Source organism: Maniola hyperantus, chromosome 15 (genome assembly GCF_902806685.2).
Source record: "Maniola hyperantus chromosome 15, iAphHyp1.2, whole genome shotgun sequence".
In the NCBI taxonomy this organism is placed as follows: Eukaryota; Metazoa; Arthropoda; class Insecta; order Lepidoptera; family Nymphalidae; genus Maniola; species Maniola hyperantus.
This window is the reverse complement of record NC_048550.1, coordinates 7,810,482-7,829,344: the sequence shown is the minus strand read 5'-3', so window position 1 is coordinate 7,829,344 and position 18,863 is coordinate 7,810,482. Positions and strand designations below refer to the sequence as shown.

Sequence of the window (18,863 nt, the reverse complement as noted above, 5' to 3'; positions counted from 1 at the left end):
TATACCACCCTCATACCTACATCTGCTTCACTAATTTCACATGCAAGATTTTAATCTAGATAACACTAATTCAAGGACCGTCTCTACCGCAGCCATGTGTAAACAGAGTGTTGATTGTGCCCCGGGGAAATCATCCGCCCTATGCAAATATTGGCCATCAACCTCTGTGCAATCTAACGATCTCGCATCGCGTATTTGCTTAACACTTTAAACACGATTCCCTTCTTTCATCCGAAGTATATGGACAGTAGGTAGTCAAAATTCTGTTTATCTAACCTACCTACTATGAAGAAAGTACGAGTTTTTCTAACGTTTCAATAAGATGTCAGATAGAAGCAGGCGTTGCGTTATGGTACCTACTTTGCGGAAGTCCATGATAGGAGATGTAGACAAGACCACAACGCACAATTTGTGCATTATGGTGTCTAAATCTATCTTCGATTACACCTGTAAGTTTTACTCACGTAAGTAGCTTACGTAATTAAATGTAGGTAAGAGCGTTTACATTAGTAACTTTGATGAAGTTAATCAAATAAGCTACTTACGTGAGTAAAACTTACAGGTGTATCTGCAGCCTATATTTATGCCTATATTTAAGTAGGTACCTACCACCAAATTTTCGAACACCCATGAAGGGTCGATGTCACGTATCCAGGAAACTAATCTCTAGTGTCGAATCACGTGCGTGGGCCTCCCTTTCACCGAATGTACACCATATTATAATGTCCTTTTAAATATGTAAAAGGTAGGTGTACATAAAGTAGGATTCCCTAAAATTCGGCTCCGGCTTCACACGGGTTCAATGTAGATCCTAATGTGGTGTCAGTGTCATCTAAACATATAAAAGGAAAAGGTGACTGACTGACTGATCTAACAACGCACAGCTCAAACTACTAGACGGATCGGGTTGAAATTTGGCATGCAGATAGCTATTATGACATAGGCATCCGCTAAAAAAGTATTTTTGAAAATTCGACCCCTAAGGGGGTGAAATAGGGGTTTGAAATTTGTGTAGTCCACGCGGACGAAGTCGCGAGCATAAGCTAGTATTGTTATATATTTCAAAATAATAAGACAGTATTTTTGATGAAAGCTCTCAGTCGGCTTGATTTCTGCCGACATCTTGAACAATTATCGTTATATTTTAACACAAAACAATACTAAACTATGACATATAAACCTTCCTATTGAATCATTCTATATTGTGATGAAAATCGCATTAAAATCCGTTGCATAATTTAAAAGATCTAAGCGTAGGTACATAGGGACAGACAGCGGGAAGCGACTTTGCTTTATACTATGTAGATTTAAATATTTTTAAGTAAATAATAACATTCACAAACATTGTTTATTAGATTTTGTTGTTTAAGCTTTTTCTATAGCAAATGCAATATTACTTAAATAATATATTATATTGTAGTATTATATTATATTGTAGTAGATTGATGTACCAATATAAGTAAGTAATACTTAATATTATTTTTATTAATATCGACCCATAAAATAAAATACGACGATAAAAACTCTGTTATAATGTTTAAAATGAATTTTTGAAAGAGCATAAAAACGTTGTTATCTATTCTATAAGGTTCTTATTACGTTCAAGTCAATACCTAAGTAATTTTGAAAGCATCACATTTTTAGTTTGTGATTCATACAGGTTTATTTTGTCACTAGATCCAAAAAAGTTAGCAAACATTTTGTAACTTTATTCGTTTACGAGCGTAATAACGTCACATCTTTAGATAACAGTTTTCGGTAATCTGTATAATCCCAGTAGTTTAAGGAATTATCTTCACACGAAATAGGGATTAAGAAATTGGGAAACAGCGTTACATTACAAACGTGATGTAATGGAAGGGTTTTCGTGACCTAATTATGAAACCGCTCTACTTTACCTGAATGGTAGGTATAATGCTTAAGAACTAATCAAAAGGAAGTGTTTCCACCATGTTGTCACATCTTAACTAGAAATGACATTTTGATTTTTTTATACAAAATCAATTAAAAATATAAGCAGATACTAAAAATATATTGAATCAAAATATACTTCTAGCTGAAACATCACAAAATGGCAGAATTTTTTTGTTGTTGTTTGTCAGAGTATGCCCAATTACATAGTTCGGCACCACTATAGAAAGCATCACCACTATTTTGATAAAAGGGGGATGGAGGGAGGTAGGGGAGGTGCTCCTGAAACTCTAGTCAAAATTTCAGAGTTAGGAAACCATTTTGTTTCCTAGTTCACTTCTTTTTTTTCTATGAATTTTTAAAAATCTCATTTTGAAATTGTTTTTGTATATTTTTTTGATATCATGAACCTCATTTATGGAAGGGGAGAGGGAAAAGACCCCCACACCAAAGTGGGTGGTCTCTTCTCGTTGATCAGGCCCCCGTTGATGGAGCTCCACTTTGTGGAGCTTCTTTTTTCCAGGTGTCACCCCCCGCCCCCCCTTGTGCTAAGGGATACTAAGTTTGAACCCGACTTTTACTAGAGTGTAAGAGAGGTGAACTAGGAAAAAAAATGGTTTCCTAACTCTGAAATTTTAACTACAGTTTCAGGAGCACCTTCCCTATTTCCCTCCATCCCCCCTTTTATCAAAATAGTGGTGACGCTTTCTATAGCAACCCCCATACTTCTTCGTTCTAGCATATATACATAATATGTTTCTAACTTTCTGCTAGGATCCGGTTTATTATTATTTAAGCTGATTTGATAGGCTACAAGTTTTCAAATGTAGTGGGTACCTATTACCATCAGCTGACCTAACTGTAGCCAATTAAGGATTAGCAAGTAGCTCGGGTTTCGAATAAAGTTTATATGTACCTTAATATAAGATTATTTATGTTTTTTTTTTATTATCTTTAATTTCTGGAGTTTTTTCCTATTGGAATATGCCACTCCGTAAGGCCTCACATATATTAATTACTTACTTACGTAATGCCTTCTTATAAACTGTAACAGAGCCCCAGCCTGATCCGACATAGGTTATGATAGGGTGCTGTTACAGCCGCCAATCTGGCAAAGCATAGGAAATCGAGTAAATGCCTCCCATCTCTCCACCTCGTTATGAACACATTCCATTAATAAGTGGTGTACGTCCTCCGGTCTATCACAATCGGGACAATTAGGGAATAGAACTTTTTTCATTAAGAAACCAAATTTATTCAGTGGGATGTGTCCGGAACGAAGGCGCGATAAGTGTACAGAATCCTTTCTATTTAAAGAACAGTTGCTAACCCAAGATGTAAGAGGCTCCGACTGATACGATACCAGATACCATTACTGAGCACTTAATTCCTAATATTATTAAAAATATTGACGGTTCTTCGGCCTATAAGTTTTTGGTGTAGTAATTGGTGAATTAATCTTGATACAACTTGAACTTAAGATAGCTTGCATCCTAGACCTAGCTTAATGTCAGGGATACGAGCGGGCAACGGCGGGAAGTCACGAACATAAAGCACTTTATGTAATTGGGTAGAAGAGTTAAATTACTTACCAGCCAGGGTGAACCTGTCCATATAGTTGATGAGGTTAACGAAACACAGTATGCCAACAGTCATGTATTCTTTGAAGGTGACATCGCTCAGAGTATCTCGTCTCCGGGATTGCTTCTCGTGCAACAGCGCCGTTGCCGAATCATTGTCACCATTTATTACCAATTGCTGGTTTGATGTGTTTGGAGTAATGCTACTTTGGTCCATTATGCCCACCCCACCCAAAAAATTGTTCAAAGATTTTAACAGCACCTCCACTTGACCGTATCGAACTTGCCGACTTTAAATTTAAGCACAACACTGCGGGTTTACAGAAATTAGAATATTATGTAATAACTACGGCTACAATTATGCATATTATCAAAAAATTAGTTCCTGGACCAGTAATTTTATTTGAACCAGAAAATAAAATTACAACAATACGACCGTATTAACTAACGAACGGACCACCTTCGACCAGAAAAAAAAGCGGACGAGTCACGACTCACGACTCACGACAGTCGACACTCGACGTGACACCATGCGACTAGTGATGGAAGCAGAACTTCTAAAAGGTTTCACAAAACCGATAAATACCGGTGGTTTCTTACATAGGAACCGTGCAAGAACTGATAGTTGAAAGGTTGCTTTAGGGGTTGATACTGTCAAAGTGGAGTGGAGGAGATAGTGGAGTAACTAAGTAGATATACGTTTTCAATTTACAAAACCGTTTTTCAGAAATAATGAAAAATTTCAAGTAACGAAACACTCAGTACGGGACTCTGACTCGCACTTGGCCAGTTTTATAACATTTTCTAAAAAGCATTAGAAAATACCTAAGAATCCGATTTTTTCGAAAAACTTACCTGTAAATACGTACCGGTGCTAAAATTGTACCTACGTAATCGAGCATCACTAGTCCATCAATAGTCTGTGTCCATCAATGTCAAATTTATGTCAGTGTCATTGTCAAATTCACGACAAATAGAATTTGGAACTTTTCTCTTTTTCTTTTTCGTCACAGACCAGTAATCCGTAGTTTTTCGTTTCATATGCGAGTACATTGAATATAGGGGAAGGGGGGGTTTCATGTTCATCATAGAGTATGGATGTTCATGCCTATATTCAATGTACTCTGTGGTTCATGCTTTTTCCGGACCGGTCGGTTGATGATAAGATATTGGAATTATATACGTGAAATTGAGAAAACTTGGAAGATGCTTTGCAGTTTGTTACTTTTTAATTGAAAAAATTAAACTAACCGTGGACCGTAGGTATCGCCTCGTTTCGTTGAGTCGTATTACGAAAATCAAACTAAAGTTTTTGAAAAATAAAGCTACGCTGCCTATTTGAATTATTTTCTTGTTTTCGTTGTTTTGGACACACAGAAATGGCCAAGTGCTTATATTTTGTAATTTTACTTTGTGTAAGTAGCACTTTTAGTAAAAAATACAATGATGAAGAAAAGCCGACGTGGGCTAAAAAAGATATTCGGGACTTCAGTGATGCTGATATGGAACGGTAAATTCTTACGAACTATCTTATTATGATACCTACGACCTATGTAATGTGTATTATAGTTTGCAATCCAACTCTTTTTCTTCTTTAATTCTCTGCCAATGGTAATGGTAGACTACCATTAGGTATGAAATTGTAATGTCTGTGTGGTAAGTATATCACCTATCTATAATACGTATATCACGGAAAACTTTGAGAACCCAAATACATACAGACTGCCAAACTTTTTAAGTACGTTGATACTGTACCAACTCTGATTAACTGAATTCATTAGGAAATAGATCTTAAACTACTGGACGGATCCGGCCGAAATTTGGTATGCAGGTCCTATTATGACGTAAACATCTGCTAAGAAAGAATTTTTGAAAATTCTACCCCTTAGGGAAAAAATTGTGTAGTTCATGCAGACGTATTTGCAGGCATAAGTTAGTAGGTACTAAATAAAACCCATACCTACTAACATTATAACTGCGACCGAATGTCTGCTAGTTTTTCATGGCTCAACTCCCTATCCAATTTTGATGAAATTTGGTACAAAAATAGTTTGCATTCCATGGAAAGATATGAACTACTTTTCTTCTGGAAAGTTGAGTTCCTACAGGATTTTTAAAAAATCCCAAATCCATGCAGACAAGTCGCTGGTGTCCTCTAATGTAACGTTATTTTTAGTCTCTATGATCAATGGGAAGAAGACGAGGAGCCTCTACCTGAAGATGAGCAGCCAGAATATATGCGGAAGCCTCCCACTGTAGATTTTAGTAAACTTGATATGTCTAATCCAGAATCAGTTCTACAGGCGACCAAGAAAGGACAAACTTTGATGATGTTTGTGACTGTGGCTAACAAGCCTTCGAGAGCTCGTTCAGAGGAATTGACAAAGATATGGCAAACTGGTCTTTGGAGTAACCACATACAAGCTGAAAGGTATCTATATATTTTTTATTTCTTTACAAGTTAGCCCTTGACTGCAGTCTCACCTGGTAGTGATGATGTAGTCTAGATGGAAGCAAGCTAACTTCGAAGATGTATAGCAGTTTTATTAAACCCATAACTCTCATTGGTTTCTACACAGTATCATACCAGAATGCTAAATTGCTTAGTGGCATGGCTTTGCTGGTAAGGTGGTAACTAGCCACAACAAAGCCTCCTACCAGACCAGACCAGAAACAACGTAGACATTATAAATTCCAAAATCGAATCTCAGACCAATTATAAGACCGCAGCCCTCATCACTGCTCCAGTCATAGTATAATATGGTTAGCTAACATGATAAATTTAATTGCTGTTTCATTTTGTCGTTTCCTCTTATCCTTTTTTTCACCATCTTAATAAAGTAACTATTATTGATAATGCACATTGGCTCTGCTGTGATTAATTATATTATTTGCTATATCTTACAGGTATTTAATAGATGATGATAGAGCCATATTCATGTTCAAGGATGGTTCGCAAGCTTGGACTGCTAAAGAGTACCTTTTAGAACAAGACGAATTGAAGGATGTTCAGTTGGAAAGCCAGACATACCAAGGAAAGAACCCGGATGTTAAAAATAAGGCTGTTAGGGATGAATTATAGATCTGAAAATGCGAACTTATATTATAATCTGCATCCATACTAATAAATGCGAAAGTAACTGTCTGTTAACATTTTTTGCCTCAACTTATCTGACTGAGAGATATTTTTTATTCCATTATAAGTTAGCCCTTAACTGAAATCTCACCCAGTGGTTAGTGATGATGCAGTCCAAGATGGAAGCGGGCTAATTTGGAATGGGTAGGGCAGTTTTATGAAACCCCCTTTTCGGTTTCTACACAGCATCGTACTGGAGTGTTAAATGGCTTGGCGGCACTGCTTTGCTGGTAGGGTGGTAACTAGCCAGTTATGGCCTCCACCAGACCAGACCAGAGACTTAGAAATTATAAATCACCAAATTGTTCCTGCCGTGAATCAAGCCTGCCACCTCCTACTTATAAGACTGCAGCGCTCATCATTTTTGAAATTGAAGAAAAGTTACTTCAGTTATGGCCTGCGCAGACTGTGGACTATTGTCCACAGAGGACATAATTGATCACTTAAGAATTGTATCGCATAGACAGACAGATTAATAGTACGGGGAAAAACTAAAGTAAAAGACGACAAACAACTATTATTATACTCTGTCACAGAATAATATAATAGTAATGACATACCTCTGTGGACAATAGGCCTTACAGTCAAATTTTATTGTACATTTGGGACATGTGCACATTTTGTATTTTAATGGATATTTATTATATTATTTTGTCTATTTTCTTACATAGAATTCCATACTGAGTAAGACTGTATTTTAACAAATTGTACATATGTAATTATAATTTCACTGTAAAAGTTATTTTTTAAAATAAAGAAAAACCCATATAGCTGGATTATGCACTTATTCATTTATTTAAAAAGATACAAAAATCAACTCTAATCAAATACTTTTGTTTCATTAGGCATCTGTAGCGCGGAAATGTTCTTCATCAATAGTGGAGTATATGTGCCCCTCACCACACATCCATTCCAGGGTATTTCTAGAAAAAATAATATAATTTGTTAAAGAAACTAGTCGGGCTAACGGCTAAACACGTGATTAAAGCCGGGACAGATATTATATATTTGTTAAATTCTTGTTATTCATCAAATATTAATTTAATCTATGATTTAATGGTCTTAATTTTTCTCAAACTAATCTTTTCAATGTACAATCTACTAAAACTAATCTTAGAAATGTATAACGCGTTAAATTAAACTTCTCACGCGTCATTTTAACTTTTTGTGTCAAATTTACGATTTAGTCCCTATTTAAACTGATTTTTTTAAACGTGTGATTCAGTTACGGTACAGTTCAAATACGCATATGAGCTTAATATGAGGTAATTATTTCGAAATTACAGACATACACTTTTATTTATTAGTATAGATTATTGCATAGTTATTATTCATGATACAATTTGTAGATTAGTTTTAAAATATCAACTGTATCACAGTTTCTAGATATTGCAGTATACCATTCCATATTTAACTTTTGAGGCACCAATTGCAATGTAACTAAAAGTAAAACATCCACAATTTCAATGTAGAAGAGAATAATAATGTGCGAAATTGATCATACTTTCATAATGTGCAATGAGAATTTGTTTACTAAATAAACACTGATAAGAATCCTGTCTATAAATAATATTATTATCAGATATTTTTAAGGTTACAGTGACCGGCAAAGGTCTCGAAAAATGCTCAGTAATTGATTTTTAGGTAGTTTGGCAGACAGCCTCATGCAGCGAATTTTATAGTGGGGAACAAATAAAGCTCAACTACCCCTACTGCGCAGTTTTTGCTAAAAAAAGTTGCTTGCTGGTCACTGTAACAATCTGTATGAAAATTAATGTATTTTTTATTACGATACAAACTGCCATATTACAGCAAGTATGCCCTTTCAAGTTAGCCTGCTTCCATCTTAGTGGTATGGCAGTTTCATTAAACCAATACCCCTGATCTGTTTCTACGCGGCATTGTATCGGAGCGCTAAATCGCATCGCGGCACATTTTTGTCGGTAGGATGGTAACTAACCACGGTCGAAGCCTCCCACCACACCAGACCAGAGACAATTTTAGAAATTATAAATTTCCACTTATAAGACCACTGCGCCAGGGAGGTCGTCAAAAACCGCGTGTTTGGTTATACTATAAAGAATACTCACTCAAATTCAACATGGGACATCTTGTCTTTCAGACTTGCAAACATGTCCTGTTTACTTATGCCTTGCTCAAGAGTGGATGCTCTAATAATGTTGTAGACCATCATTTGTCTGGGATTTAATCCGTTCACTGAGGTGTTATCGTTCATACCAACCATGGAATTAGCTGGCAAACCACTTGTGAATGTAGCATTTGATTTTTCAGTTTTTGCCTGAAATGGTAATTTTATCACTAACTTAACAAATCTGTACTAGCTTTTGCCTGTGACAGTTCACAGTACATAATATGTAATTTATATATCTACTTCTGGATAAAGTATCTATTGGTGGAAGAATTATTAAAATGCGCCCCCCAATTGTGTAAGAATAACCATTTCATGGCTATCGCAATCGTCAAGAAATTCTGCCATTTGATTGGTTGATTCGCTGTTTACATTTTTTCACACCCAATCAAAGGGCCGAATTCTTGACGATTGCGATAGCCATGAAAATATTATAAATAAAGAGGAAAGATTTTTTGTGAAAAGGGAGGGAAGAAATTATGTTTTCTTGCCAATATACAAAAAATACATAGTTAAATTAACTAACCAACTTTAACATTGAGTCTGTCTAGATCACAGAGCAGAAACGAAGAGGAGTTGGCCTAAGCAACTGTGCACTGTGATTTTCAACTAGGTCCTGACGTCATCACTGTGGGCGGGGCCTTAGTATGCTGTCTGCGTTCGTCAGGTTCACATAATATATTGAGACTCGTATTATCGGTGTGTTTTCGCGTTTTTAAGAACAAAAGGATGAAGTGTTGTGTTTTATCGTATCAAAGTTATTCAGACAGACGTTCTGATGCTATGAATGGTATCACATTTCATTTGTAAGTAATTTTATACGTAATTTCTACACTTATTGACATCTAGTGTGAGATAGCTGAACTATGTAGTGACATCAATATATCGATGTTAGGTCGCTAAGCGAGTAGTTTTGCTACTAACCCGCAGATGGAAAATTGAGAAGTGGGCGGCGTTCCACGACCCCTCACCCCGCAAAATGTCACTCGATATTTCATAGGGAAATCTTAATACAACATCTCCTCTTTGTTTCTGCTCTATGGTCTAGATAGTACCTATTATATTTTGTAAAACACAATCGACTTAGTAAAAAACCGGCTAAGTGCGAGTCAAAAACCGGCTAAGTGCAAGTCAGACTCGCGCACCAAGGGTTCTGTACTACAGTTGTATTTTTTCGACAATTTTCATAATAAATTAAAAACCATTATACATAAAAATAAATAAAAATGTGTTTTAGAATCTACAAGAAAAGGCCTTTCATATTATGATACCGCACTTGGTATAGTAATCTTACTTTGAAAGTTGAAAATAATAATTATTTTTTCATAGACATTTAATTTTTTTTGTGATGTAACACAAATTCACGGTTTTCGGATTTATTTCTTTACTGCTATAAGGACCTACCTACCTGCCAAATTTCATGATTCTAGGACAACAGGAAGTACCCTATAGGTTTTCTTAACAGACACAATAGACAGACAGACAGACAGACATAAAGTGATCCTATAAGGGTTGCTTATTTCCTTTTGAGGTATGGAACCCTAAAAATATGGTATTTTTGCAATAATATACATATTGTGAAAATCTCAATTATATTATGTAGGTACCTTCTTAGAATCTGCTTCCATCTTCAGTTTGTTATTGATGCATTGGAAATAGTGGAATGTTATGGCATTAATATCGGTTATTGGCATTATTTTGAATGCCATAAGAACTTTTTTACCTTTATTAGTTTTCACATTTCCGTATACCTGTATGTAATCATTAACATGCACTTTTGGAGCAGATTTATCCTGAAAATTTCAAAACATTTGTTTTAGTAGAGTGTAACTATAAAGCGAGGTTTAGACTAGCAAGAATTTCTTGCAAGTTATTCCGCAAGTACTTGTAGAATTGTTTACACTACGAGCAATATTGTACATGTACATGCATTTGTGACTTGCGGCAAGTCCAGCAAGTTACAAAACTTGCAGAAGTGAGCTTGACGTGATTGTTTATACGGTAGAAATAGCTTGCGGAAGTCAACTTCTGCAAGTTTTGTTGCTAATTTAAACCTCACTTTACAATGATATAATTAGGAGAGCTATGCTTGGAAATCTCTACCTCATCAAAGCAGAAATGAGGAGATCCATAGAAGAATGACAGTAACTGACATAGTTCAGTGGGTCAGCTGAAATAATGGGCATGGCACAGTTTCGAAAAACTGTTGTGTCCTATAAAATTATACCTAATTATAATAGACTTTATCTTTCACCGCGATACAAGCTATCTCAATACCAAATTTCGTCAAAATTGGTTTCACAGATGGGTCATGGAAAGCCAGCAGGCAGACATTTGCACATAAGTATGGATTTTGTTGAGCAAAAATTAAAACTAACTTATTATAATTTTGTAGTTTGTTTTATCTTACATCTTCATCCATTGCTTCCATATCCAGCCACAGCACTGCTCTCATTCTCCCGGTGATATCTTGTATAGTATATGTTATTTTGGTACTTTGTACTCTTATATTCCTTATTCGGGCCACTATTGATACAATTTGGATTTCTGTTCCCCAAATCTTCACCCCATCGTCTCCACAATGCAAAGCCTGTTTTATCACAATAGGTGCAGTTCGAGAAGCTCTTCTTCCCTAAAATATGAATATTTATTATTTACATTAAGGCATACTAGATAAACTTAATAATTATTATGAAATATTTACGAACAGTTCGCAAGTGATTCAAACTAAAAGATGAACCATACTTGAAAAGCTTAGTAAGTAAAACAGCTCTAAGAGGCTAGGTACCTATTTCTTATTAATTAGTACTAAATAGGTACCTACCTACTCCATAGAGAAACATACCGATTTTTGAGCTTGGTTTGGAGTGTTAACATTTCCAAATTGATTTTGTGTATTGAAAAATCCACCCCCCGCAACTGATTGATCTAAAATGATATCGTAATAAACTATAATTTGAAAAAAATCGCTGTTTTTAACTGAATCGTTAGATCAGTATTGTAGTAAAAACTTACCATTCCACATTTTTATGAGGGTTAAATAAATCTGATCTGAATATTCTACGCCTTTTAGCAGCACATAGTTTGTAATAAAGGTTATAGAATTTAATTTTAAAAGTTAATTTACACAGTAAAATATATTTTAACAACTCTCAAGATCTCCTCAAGATAGTCTTTTTTTTTTTTTTTTTTTGTTTGGCTTTACACAGATTAGCCAATGTCAGGTTTGTTATTTATTAAAGTTAGGGAAACTATGGATAAAATTGAAAAATCGGGATTTGGAATTTGAAAGGAAAAGGATAAGGTTTTCACTAATCTAATAATAATATACCCACATATATACTATAACTTGATATCATTTTTTTCTAGGAACAAAGCTAGAACTTTATAAATATTTGAAGAATTAGTATATAATAAACAAACTATAGATGTAGGAAATGGTATATGCAATGATTCGAGATGAGCAAGAAAGGCAGACCGATCATACAAAGTGCATGCAAAGAAAATATGATTCAAGTCCCCATACTCCCCACAGGAACAGTAAGGATCGGGAACAATTTTCATCTTGTACAAATGGGCTGGTGTACAAACATGACCCAAGCGTATTCTACACAGAACAGAGGTGACAGTTTTGGAGAAAACTAATCGACTGAACCATGGTTTTCTCGGAATGGACGTCTGAATTTTTCTATAATGTTTACCTACTGAACTATCGTTATTCCATACCCCATCCCAGGTTTCATACAAATATACTTTGGATAAATTTATCAGGTCAGAACAATAATTGGTGTATGGGACAGTATCTCCAATGCGTATAGCCTCATTTGCCAATTGATCAGCTCTTTCATTTCCGAGAATGCCCACATGGCTTGGTACCCAAGCTAGGACAACATCGCAATTTCTCTGTGAACATTTATATAAAAGATCTCTAATCCCAAAAACAATTGGAGACTGTTTATGGGATTTGAATGGAAATCTTTTAATAGCTTCTAAAACACTGCGGGAATCAGAAAATATTATGGTTTTCGGTATCTTTAAAATTAAAACATATTCTAAAGCTTTAAGTAAACCATAACATTCACCGGTGTAAACGGAAGTTTCAGGTGGAAGTTTAATTTGTTGTATACCTTTATATTGTGAATGATATACCCCAACCCCAACACAACTCCTATCCTCATGCTTAGAAGCATCTGTGAACACATAGTGCCTGTCGGGCCATTTATTATTGACGATGTTAGTAAATTCCTGTTTTGAATTAAGGTTATCTTTTAATTTTAATCCTATATCGAATTTAATTTGCGGGACAGCAATAAGGCTTTTGTAGTTATGCTGGTATAGAGGAAGAGTAATACTTCGATGGGTGGGAGCTCCCAAACTTTCATATTTTCTAAGACTTTTTACAAGACATGGAGAGTCTTTATGGGTCCAGTAATTGCAGGTATCAACCTGATATGCAAGTTGTCGTACTTTTGAAAATAACGGATGGGAACTTAGCTGTAATGTACGAAAAAAGTATTTATCACAGAGGAATTGTCTTCTCATATATAAGGGCGGATCACAACATTCTACCTGAAGACAATTTGTCGGAGCCGATTTCATCGCACCTGTAACTAACCTCAAAGCCTTCGACTGGATCATATCCAGCTTTTTAGCTGCAGTTGTATTACCAGGGTGTAATAAGAATGTTCCATAGTCTAAAACACTTCTTATTAAAGCATTATATAACAATCTCATTGTAAAAGGGTGTGCACCCCACCATACTCCTGTAAGGCACCTTAGAATATTCAAATTTCGCTCACACCTTAATGAAACATATTCAAAATGAGGAACTCCAGTAAGTTTAGAATCTAATATTACGCCTAAAAATTTTGCCTTATCTTTAACTGCTAGCGGAATACCATTGTAATTAATATGAAGAGATGGGAGATTTCGCTTTCGAGAAAATACTACAACAGAACTTTTAGATGGTGACAAATCTAGCCCATTATTATATAACCAACACTTTAAAGCATTTAACGCTAAAGTTAACAATTCACTAATATTATCCAAAGATGGCCCAGCAACATATAAAAGCAAATCATCTGCATATTGAAGCACATTTGCATATCTGTTAATAGAAATGTCCAAATCGTAAGTATAAATGTTATATAATATAGGGCTCAAAACAGAGCCTTGTGGCAAACCCTTCCACACAGTTCTATATATAATTTCATTTTCAGACGAATCTAACGAATACTTTATATATCTTTCGTACAACATATTTACAATAAAATTAATTAATAAATTAGGAATATTCAGGGCTAGCAATTTATTTTTTAAAATCGAGATATTAACATTATCATAGGCGGCATTTATGTCTAGGAAGGCAGCAACCATAGGGGTGCAACTCTAGAACATTAAAAAATCGCAAATTGAAAATCGCTTGTGGTGCCATCTAAGCGCGAGCACGGCTAAACAAATAGAGAACAGTTTACAAAAGACGTCAATAGATGGCGGGCACATTGGTGTAATTTTAATGACATTAATAAATTATAACCAAGTTTTCATGTTTTCGTGTGCTGTAGTAAATATTTATATTTCTGTTAAATTTATCTGACCCTGCTTTAATAACAGGACTCTGTAGTCTGTATTTCCTTTCACCACCTCGATAACTATATTCTAAGGATTGATTTAGTGACTCGATTCATGCCTGAACGATTGACCACGGCTACGGATTACGGACTTGTTTTTGCTTTGTGAAATGATTTTTCTGTGAATATATTTGTGCAGAAAAATGCCACGGAGATCTCGATGTGTGTCTGGATGTGACTAATTCGGTAAGTATAAAATCAGCTTACTCGTAATCTAACTCAAAATTACTTCAATGAGTCAAACTCTATGCACCATTAAGGCACCATTAGCACATTAGGTATTTTATCATGATACTAGGTATATAGTTCCTGCGATTTCGTCCGCTCGAAAAAACTATTTTAGAAATCCCGTGAGAAGTCCAATTTTCCGGGATAAATGTGGCCTACAAGTTACAACCGTCTGATGCAAGCTATCTCTGTACCAAACAGATGATGACCACCACTTTGTCTACGTGGATTTAGGGTTTTTGGGAATCCCATGGGAACTGTTTGAGTTTTCCGTGACAAAAGAAGCCTATGTCCTTACCTGGATGCAAGTTATCTCTGTACTAACTTTCATCATAAACGGTTACACAAATTTACTGTAAAAAGCTAGCATACAGACAGGTTGACACACTTTTGCATTTATCATATTGCTATCGATTATTAACTACTAATTCTGTAAATTTTTTGTTTTGTAATTAAGTGTACTTACAACACTTGTTTTGAACTTTATTGACTAAGTTATTTTTATATTATAGGTATCAGCTATCAACTAATTAAGTACAATAAGTAAGTATAGACTAATGCATATTTTATGTTATTGGTACTTTTTCAGATGTTTGCATGGCTTTCCAAAACCTGGCTACTCCTCTCTTTGAAACCATTTAAACAATGAAAAGAGATAGTAGGACAACATTTAGAAAGCAAGACTGATAATGAAATAATATATAGTTACGAATTATCAAATTTGCAATCACCAGTTTCAAGATCGTTGAAATACACCAGTTGTGGTAGTAATATGAAAGTTATGAAAAGTAAATAACCAAAAATTTTGGATTTGAGCGTTACCTATTTCACAATCTCGTGGGTCTTGAATTTGGGTATGTATTTTATGTACCTAGTTACGAATTTATGAAAATAAAATATTTTACAAAACCTTAAAACCTTTTTATTTCTATAGTGTTTTATAATTTAGTATCTTAAAGAGTCAGTCTTGTAATATATATTTTTAAACATGTTTTAAACAAACGTTAATGGAATTATTGATGTTTTTTTAAAACATGTTCAAAAATATAAAATATTCTAGTAAAGTACATTTAAATAGCATTTAAATTTTCGCGCTCTCGCACGCCTAGCGCGCTTTTAGTGCCCTCTAGATGTGAGCACACGCGTAACTTTGAAAAAGAAATCTAGAGTCGCACATCTATCTCTAGTATATAGTAGATAATCTATGGCAGCAACCAAAGACTCATTTTTAGAGAAACTTAGTCTTATGTCTGTGGTAAGAACGCTCAAGCTGTCAAGGGTACATTTACCTTTCCTAAAACCAAACTGGTTTCTTGATAATAATGTATTATGTTCTAAAAACCATTCCAGCCTGATTTTAATGAGGTGTTCAGCAGTTTTAGCTAATACCGACGATAATGCTATTGGCCTATACGATGTTGGATCTGAACTCGATTTATTCGGCTTCTGTAATAAGATCAAAGTTTGGGACCTCCAGGATTCGGGGACGATACCCACCATCATAACGTTGTTGATCAAAGAAAGGTAGTACCTGAGGATATTGTCGTCAAGATTCGATAAGAAGGAATAAGGAATCCCGTCTTCCCCTGGTGCAGAATCCTTAGTCGATGACAGTACGCCTTTCAATTCGTTAAGTGTAAATGGCGAATTCAAATCTACATTATTATAATTATCATTAGATACTATTAGGGGCGTTAAGGCCATGGGACATTCAGGTACATAAGGAGGACCCAAACGATCCATGATTTGCTCTGCTAGAGCTGGGGATATTTTATTCTGTTGTGAATCTTTAAATGCAGATCTAAACCTTCTTATATTTTGCCAAACAATTGAAGGTGAAACATTAGGATTCAAGGATTTACAAAACCTGTGCCATCCTTCATATTTCTTTACCCTAAGTAGCTCCTTAGTGGTATTGGCAATTTTTAAGTAATTATCAAAATTTTCATCCGTCATATTTTGACAAAATTGTTTTTCTGCTTCTTTCCTTTCTTTAACAGCATTAGTGCACTCTACATCCCACCACGGTGGAGATGGAATAAATTCCATGCACTCACCCCTTTTTACTGGAAAAGTTTCATCTGCAGCTTCAATTAAAGCTGCAGATAAAGCTTGTGAGGATTCTAATATATTCAAATGACTAATTTCAGGTAAATTATTGATTTTCTTTTCAACGGCTGCACTATACAAACTCCATTTTGCATCTGTCAGTTTATGTTTTAAACGTGGCTGTCTTACATGTTTTAGAGGTTTTTTAAAAGGGAAAGTAATAATTAGAGGGTAGTGATCACTACCACCAGTAGATTCAGCGGTTGACCAGGTGAGAGATGAAGCTAGATCAGGAGTGCAAATGGACAAATCTGGAGCACTAGGTGTCCGTGCCAACCGTGTTGGAGACCCAGTATTAAGAATGCACAAGTTATGGGAGCTTATTAAATCTAACAACTTTTCTCCATAGAAGGTTGATGTGGAACATCCCCATAATTCGTGATGAGAGTTAAAATCCCCTAAACATAAAAATGGTTTCGGTAAAAAATTAAAAATTTCATTTATTTCATTAAATATTTCATTATTAGGACGAGAGAAATATATAGATACATAACATATACTATTTACAATAACTGCAATAACAGATAAGTTATCGCTATGTACAGGTAGAGTGATAGGTGTAAATGTCAGAGTATTTTTGATGAGTATGGCCACTCCACCATACCCATCAGGTCTGTCTTCTCTGAGACAAACATACCCCGGCATTTTGAACAAAAATTCCCTTCTCAACCATGTCTCTTGGAGACAGATAAGAAAGGGATCATGTTTATTAATAAGATATATTAAGTCATGTTTTCTACTGTTGAGGCTCAGGCAATTCCACTGAATCACTCTGGCTCTGTGATCCATTATTATTAGAGATTTGATATAAGGCTTCAATTACTGTGGCAACGTGGGACGGTGTAACTATATTTGATTGTGATAATAATTGAATTAATATTTTAATAATGTCTGCCATGTTCATGTTATTTTCAGAACTATAATTATTAAAATTAAACTTTTGTTTAGGTAAAACAGGATCTCTTATTATTTCTGAGTGGGCAGAGCGGTCATAGCCTTTGCTATGCTTTGAGGGTGATCTTGGCTTTATAAAGACTGTTTTTTTATACGAATTCGGCATTGAATTTGAAGTAGATGGAAGTTTAGATTTTTGGGGACCATGTATATCCTGTGGTGAATAGGATGGCACAGGCGTTGAAACTAAAGCTTCGGCATATGACATGTTTGAAACTGGTGGATGTATTTTAATTGCTTCCATATACGAAATACAACTTTTGCTCATGGTTTCTTTTATTGCTCTCTGTCTGTTATGCTCTAAGCATTTTTTATTTATGGCTTGATGGGAACCTTTGCATAGGCAACACCGGTAATACTCTTCCTCTACCTGACAAGTGTCGCCAGAATGCCCTTGGCTACATTTATAACACTTTGGCACTGACCGGCACTGATTTTTGACATGTCCGAAACGGCAACACTGGTAGCATTGCACAGTGGGGTAAATGTATAACTCTACAGGTAAAGCAGTGTAGCACATATATACCCGGGTAGGCAGTATTTGCCCATCGAAAGTAACTATTACCGTCCCCGTGTTAATGAATTGGTTTACATCATTCACTACAATTTTTCTTTTCATCCTCCTGATTTTAATGATTGGTCCGCAGCCAAGTGGAACACTCATGTTAAGTAAGACTTCCTCTTCGGACCAATCATTAGGGACACCTTTTACCACACCCATTCGAGTAACATTAAATGTGGGTATAAACGCCCTGTATTTTGCGGGTTCAAGTATTGGGTTTGTTAAAAAATTGTTCGCATCCAAGTAGGTAGAAAATGCCATACTGATGCGATTTCTACCCACACGTTTTACACTTCCGTTTACAACACCACTAAACTTGTTGTTTTTTAAAAATCTACCAAAAGTTATTGGGTGTAGAGTTGTTGAGCTATCACTTTTTTCAATTTCTTTTTGGACATGTATTACGTATGGGGCATTGTCGGATTGTTGATAATAAGCACGACCAATTGGCACACGCTTTGGCAGTGAAGATTGATTACTATTATCGGTGGGATTTGAGGATTCAGTTTGTGGATTTGGGTAAGGGGCATTCTGAACTTTATTATTGTCAGGTTCACACTTGCATTCACAACTGTACCTTTCTTTTCCATCTCGACCTTTTGTT

At 35.4% G+C, this 18,863-nt stretch overlaps 3 protein-coding genes across 9 annotated transcripts in view; 1 reads left to right on the top strand and 2 right to left on the bottom strand.

Annotated features, from left to right (window-relative positions):
* spin (Protein spinster) overlaps nt 1-3,969 on the bottom strand; it is a 52,854-nt gene extending 48,885 nt beyond the window's left edge. For all 7 annotated transcript variants that reach the window (XR_011237606.1, XM_069503421.1, XM_034975873.2 and 4 more), the window contains exon 1: nt 3,504-3,969. Coding sequence is in view for 6 of the 7 variants with exons in the window: in XM_069503421.1 (XP_069359522.1) it covers nt 3,504-3,708 (205 nt within the window). In the remaining variant the exon portion in view is untranslated. The remainder of the gene's footprint in view (nt 1-3,503) is intronic.
* Nucleotides 3,970-4,606: 637 nt separating this feature from the next.
* On the top strand, nt 4,607-7,403 carry boca (LDLR chaperone boca). Its single transcript, XM_034975894.2, has 3 exons — nt 4,607-5,001; nt 5,668-5,922; nt 6,399-7,403. The coding sequence occupies exons 1-3, from the start codon at nt 4,871-4,873 to the stop codon at nt 6,571-6,573; spliced, it is 561 nt and encodes a 186-aa protein (XP_034831785.1). The 5' UTR covers nt 4,607-4,870; the 3' UTR covers nt 6,574-7,403.
* RPA2 (Replication protein A2) lies at nt 7,398-11,970 on the bottom strand. The gene is made up of 6 exons (XM_034976439.2): nt 11,792-11,970; nt 11,622-11,704; nt 11,187-11,408; nt 10,384-10,569; nt 8,718-8,926; nt 7,398-7,550 (listed from the first exon to the last, which is right to left on the bottom strand). Exons 1-6 carry the CDS (start codon nt 11,799-11,801, stop codon nt 7,469-7,471), a joined length of 792 nt encoding a protein of 263 aa, XP_034832330.1. The 5' UTR covers nt 11,802-11,970; the 3' UTR covers nt 7,398-7,468.
* Between the last annotated feature and the right edge of the window lie 6,893 nt (nt 11,971-18,863).

What these genes read in the sequence shown, in the direction of transcription:
- boca (XM_034975894.2), top strand. Translation starts at nt 4,871, where the DNA reads ATGGCCAAGTGCTTATATTTTGTAATTTTACTTTGTGTAAGTAGCACT. An exon ending in AGTGATGCTGATATGGAACG is followed by an intron (nt 5,002 to 5,667) that starts GTAAATTCTTAC and finishes CGTTATTTTTAG; the next exon opens with TCTCTATGATCAATGGGAAG. An exon ending in AACCACATACAAGCTGAAAG is followed by an intron (nt 5,923 to 6,398) that starts GTATCTATATAT and finishes TATATCTTACAG; the next exon opens with GTATTTAATAGATGATGATA.
- RPA2 (XM_034976439.2), bottom strand. An exon ending in CAAACCAAGCTCAAAAATCG is followed by an intron (nt 11,409 to 11,621) that starts GTATGTTTCTCT and finishes TTCATATTTTAG; the next exon opens with GGAAGAAGAGCTTCTCGAAC. An exon ending in TGGAAGCAGATTCTAAGAAG is followed by an intron (nt 8,927 to 10,383) that starts GTACCTACATAA and finishes TTACCATTTCAG; the next exon opens with GCAAAAACTGAAAAATCAAA.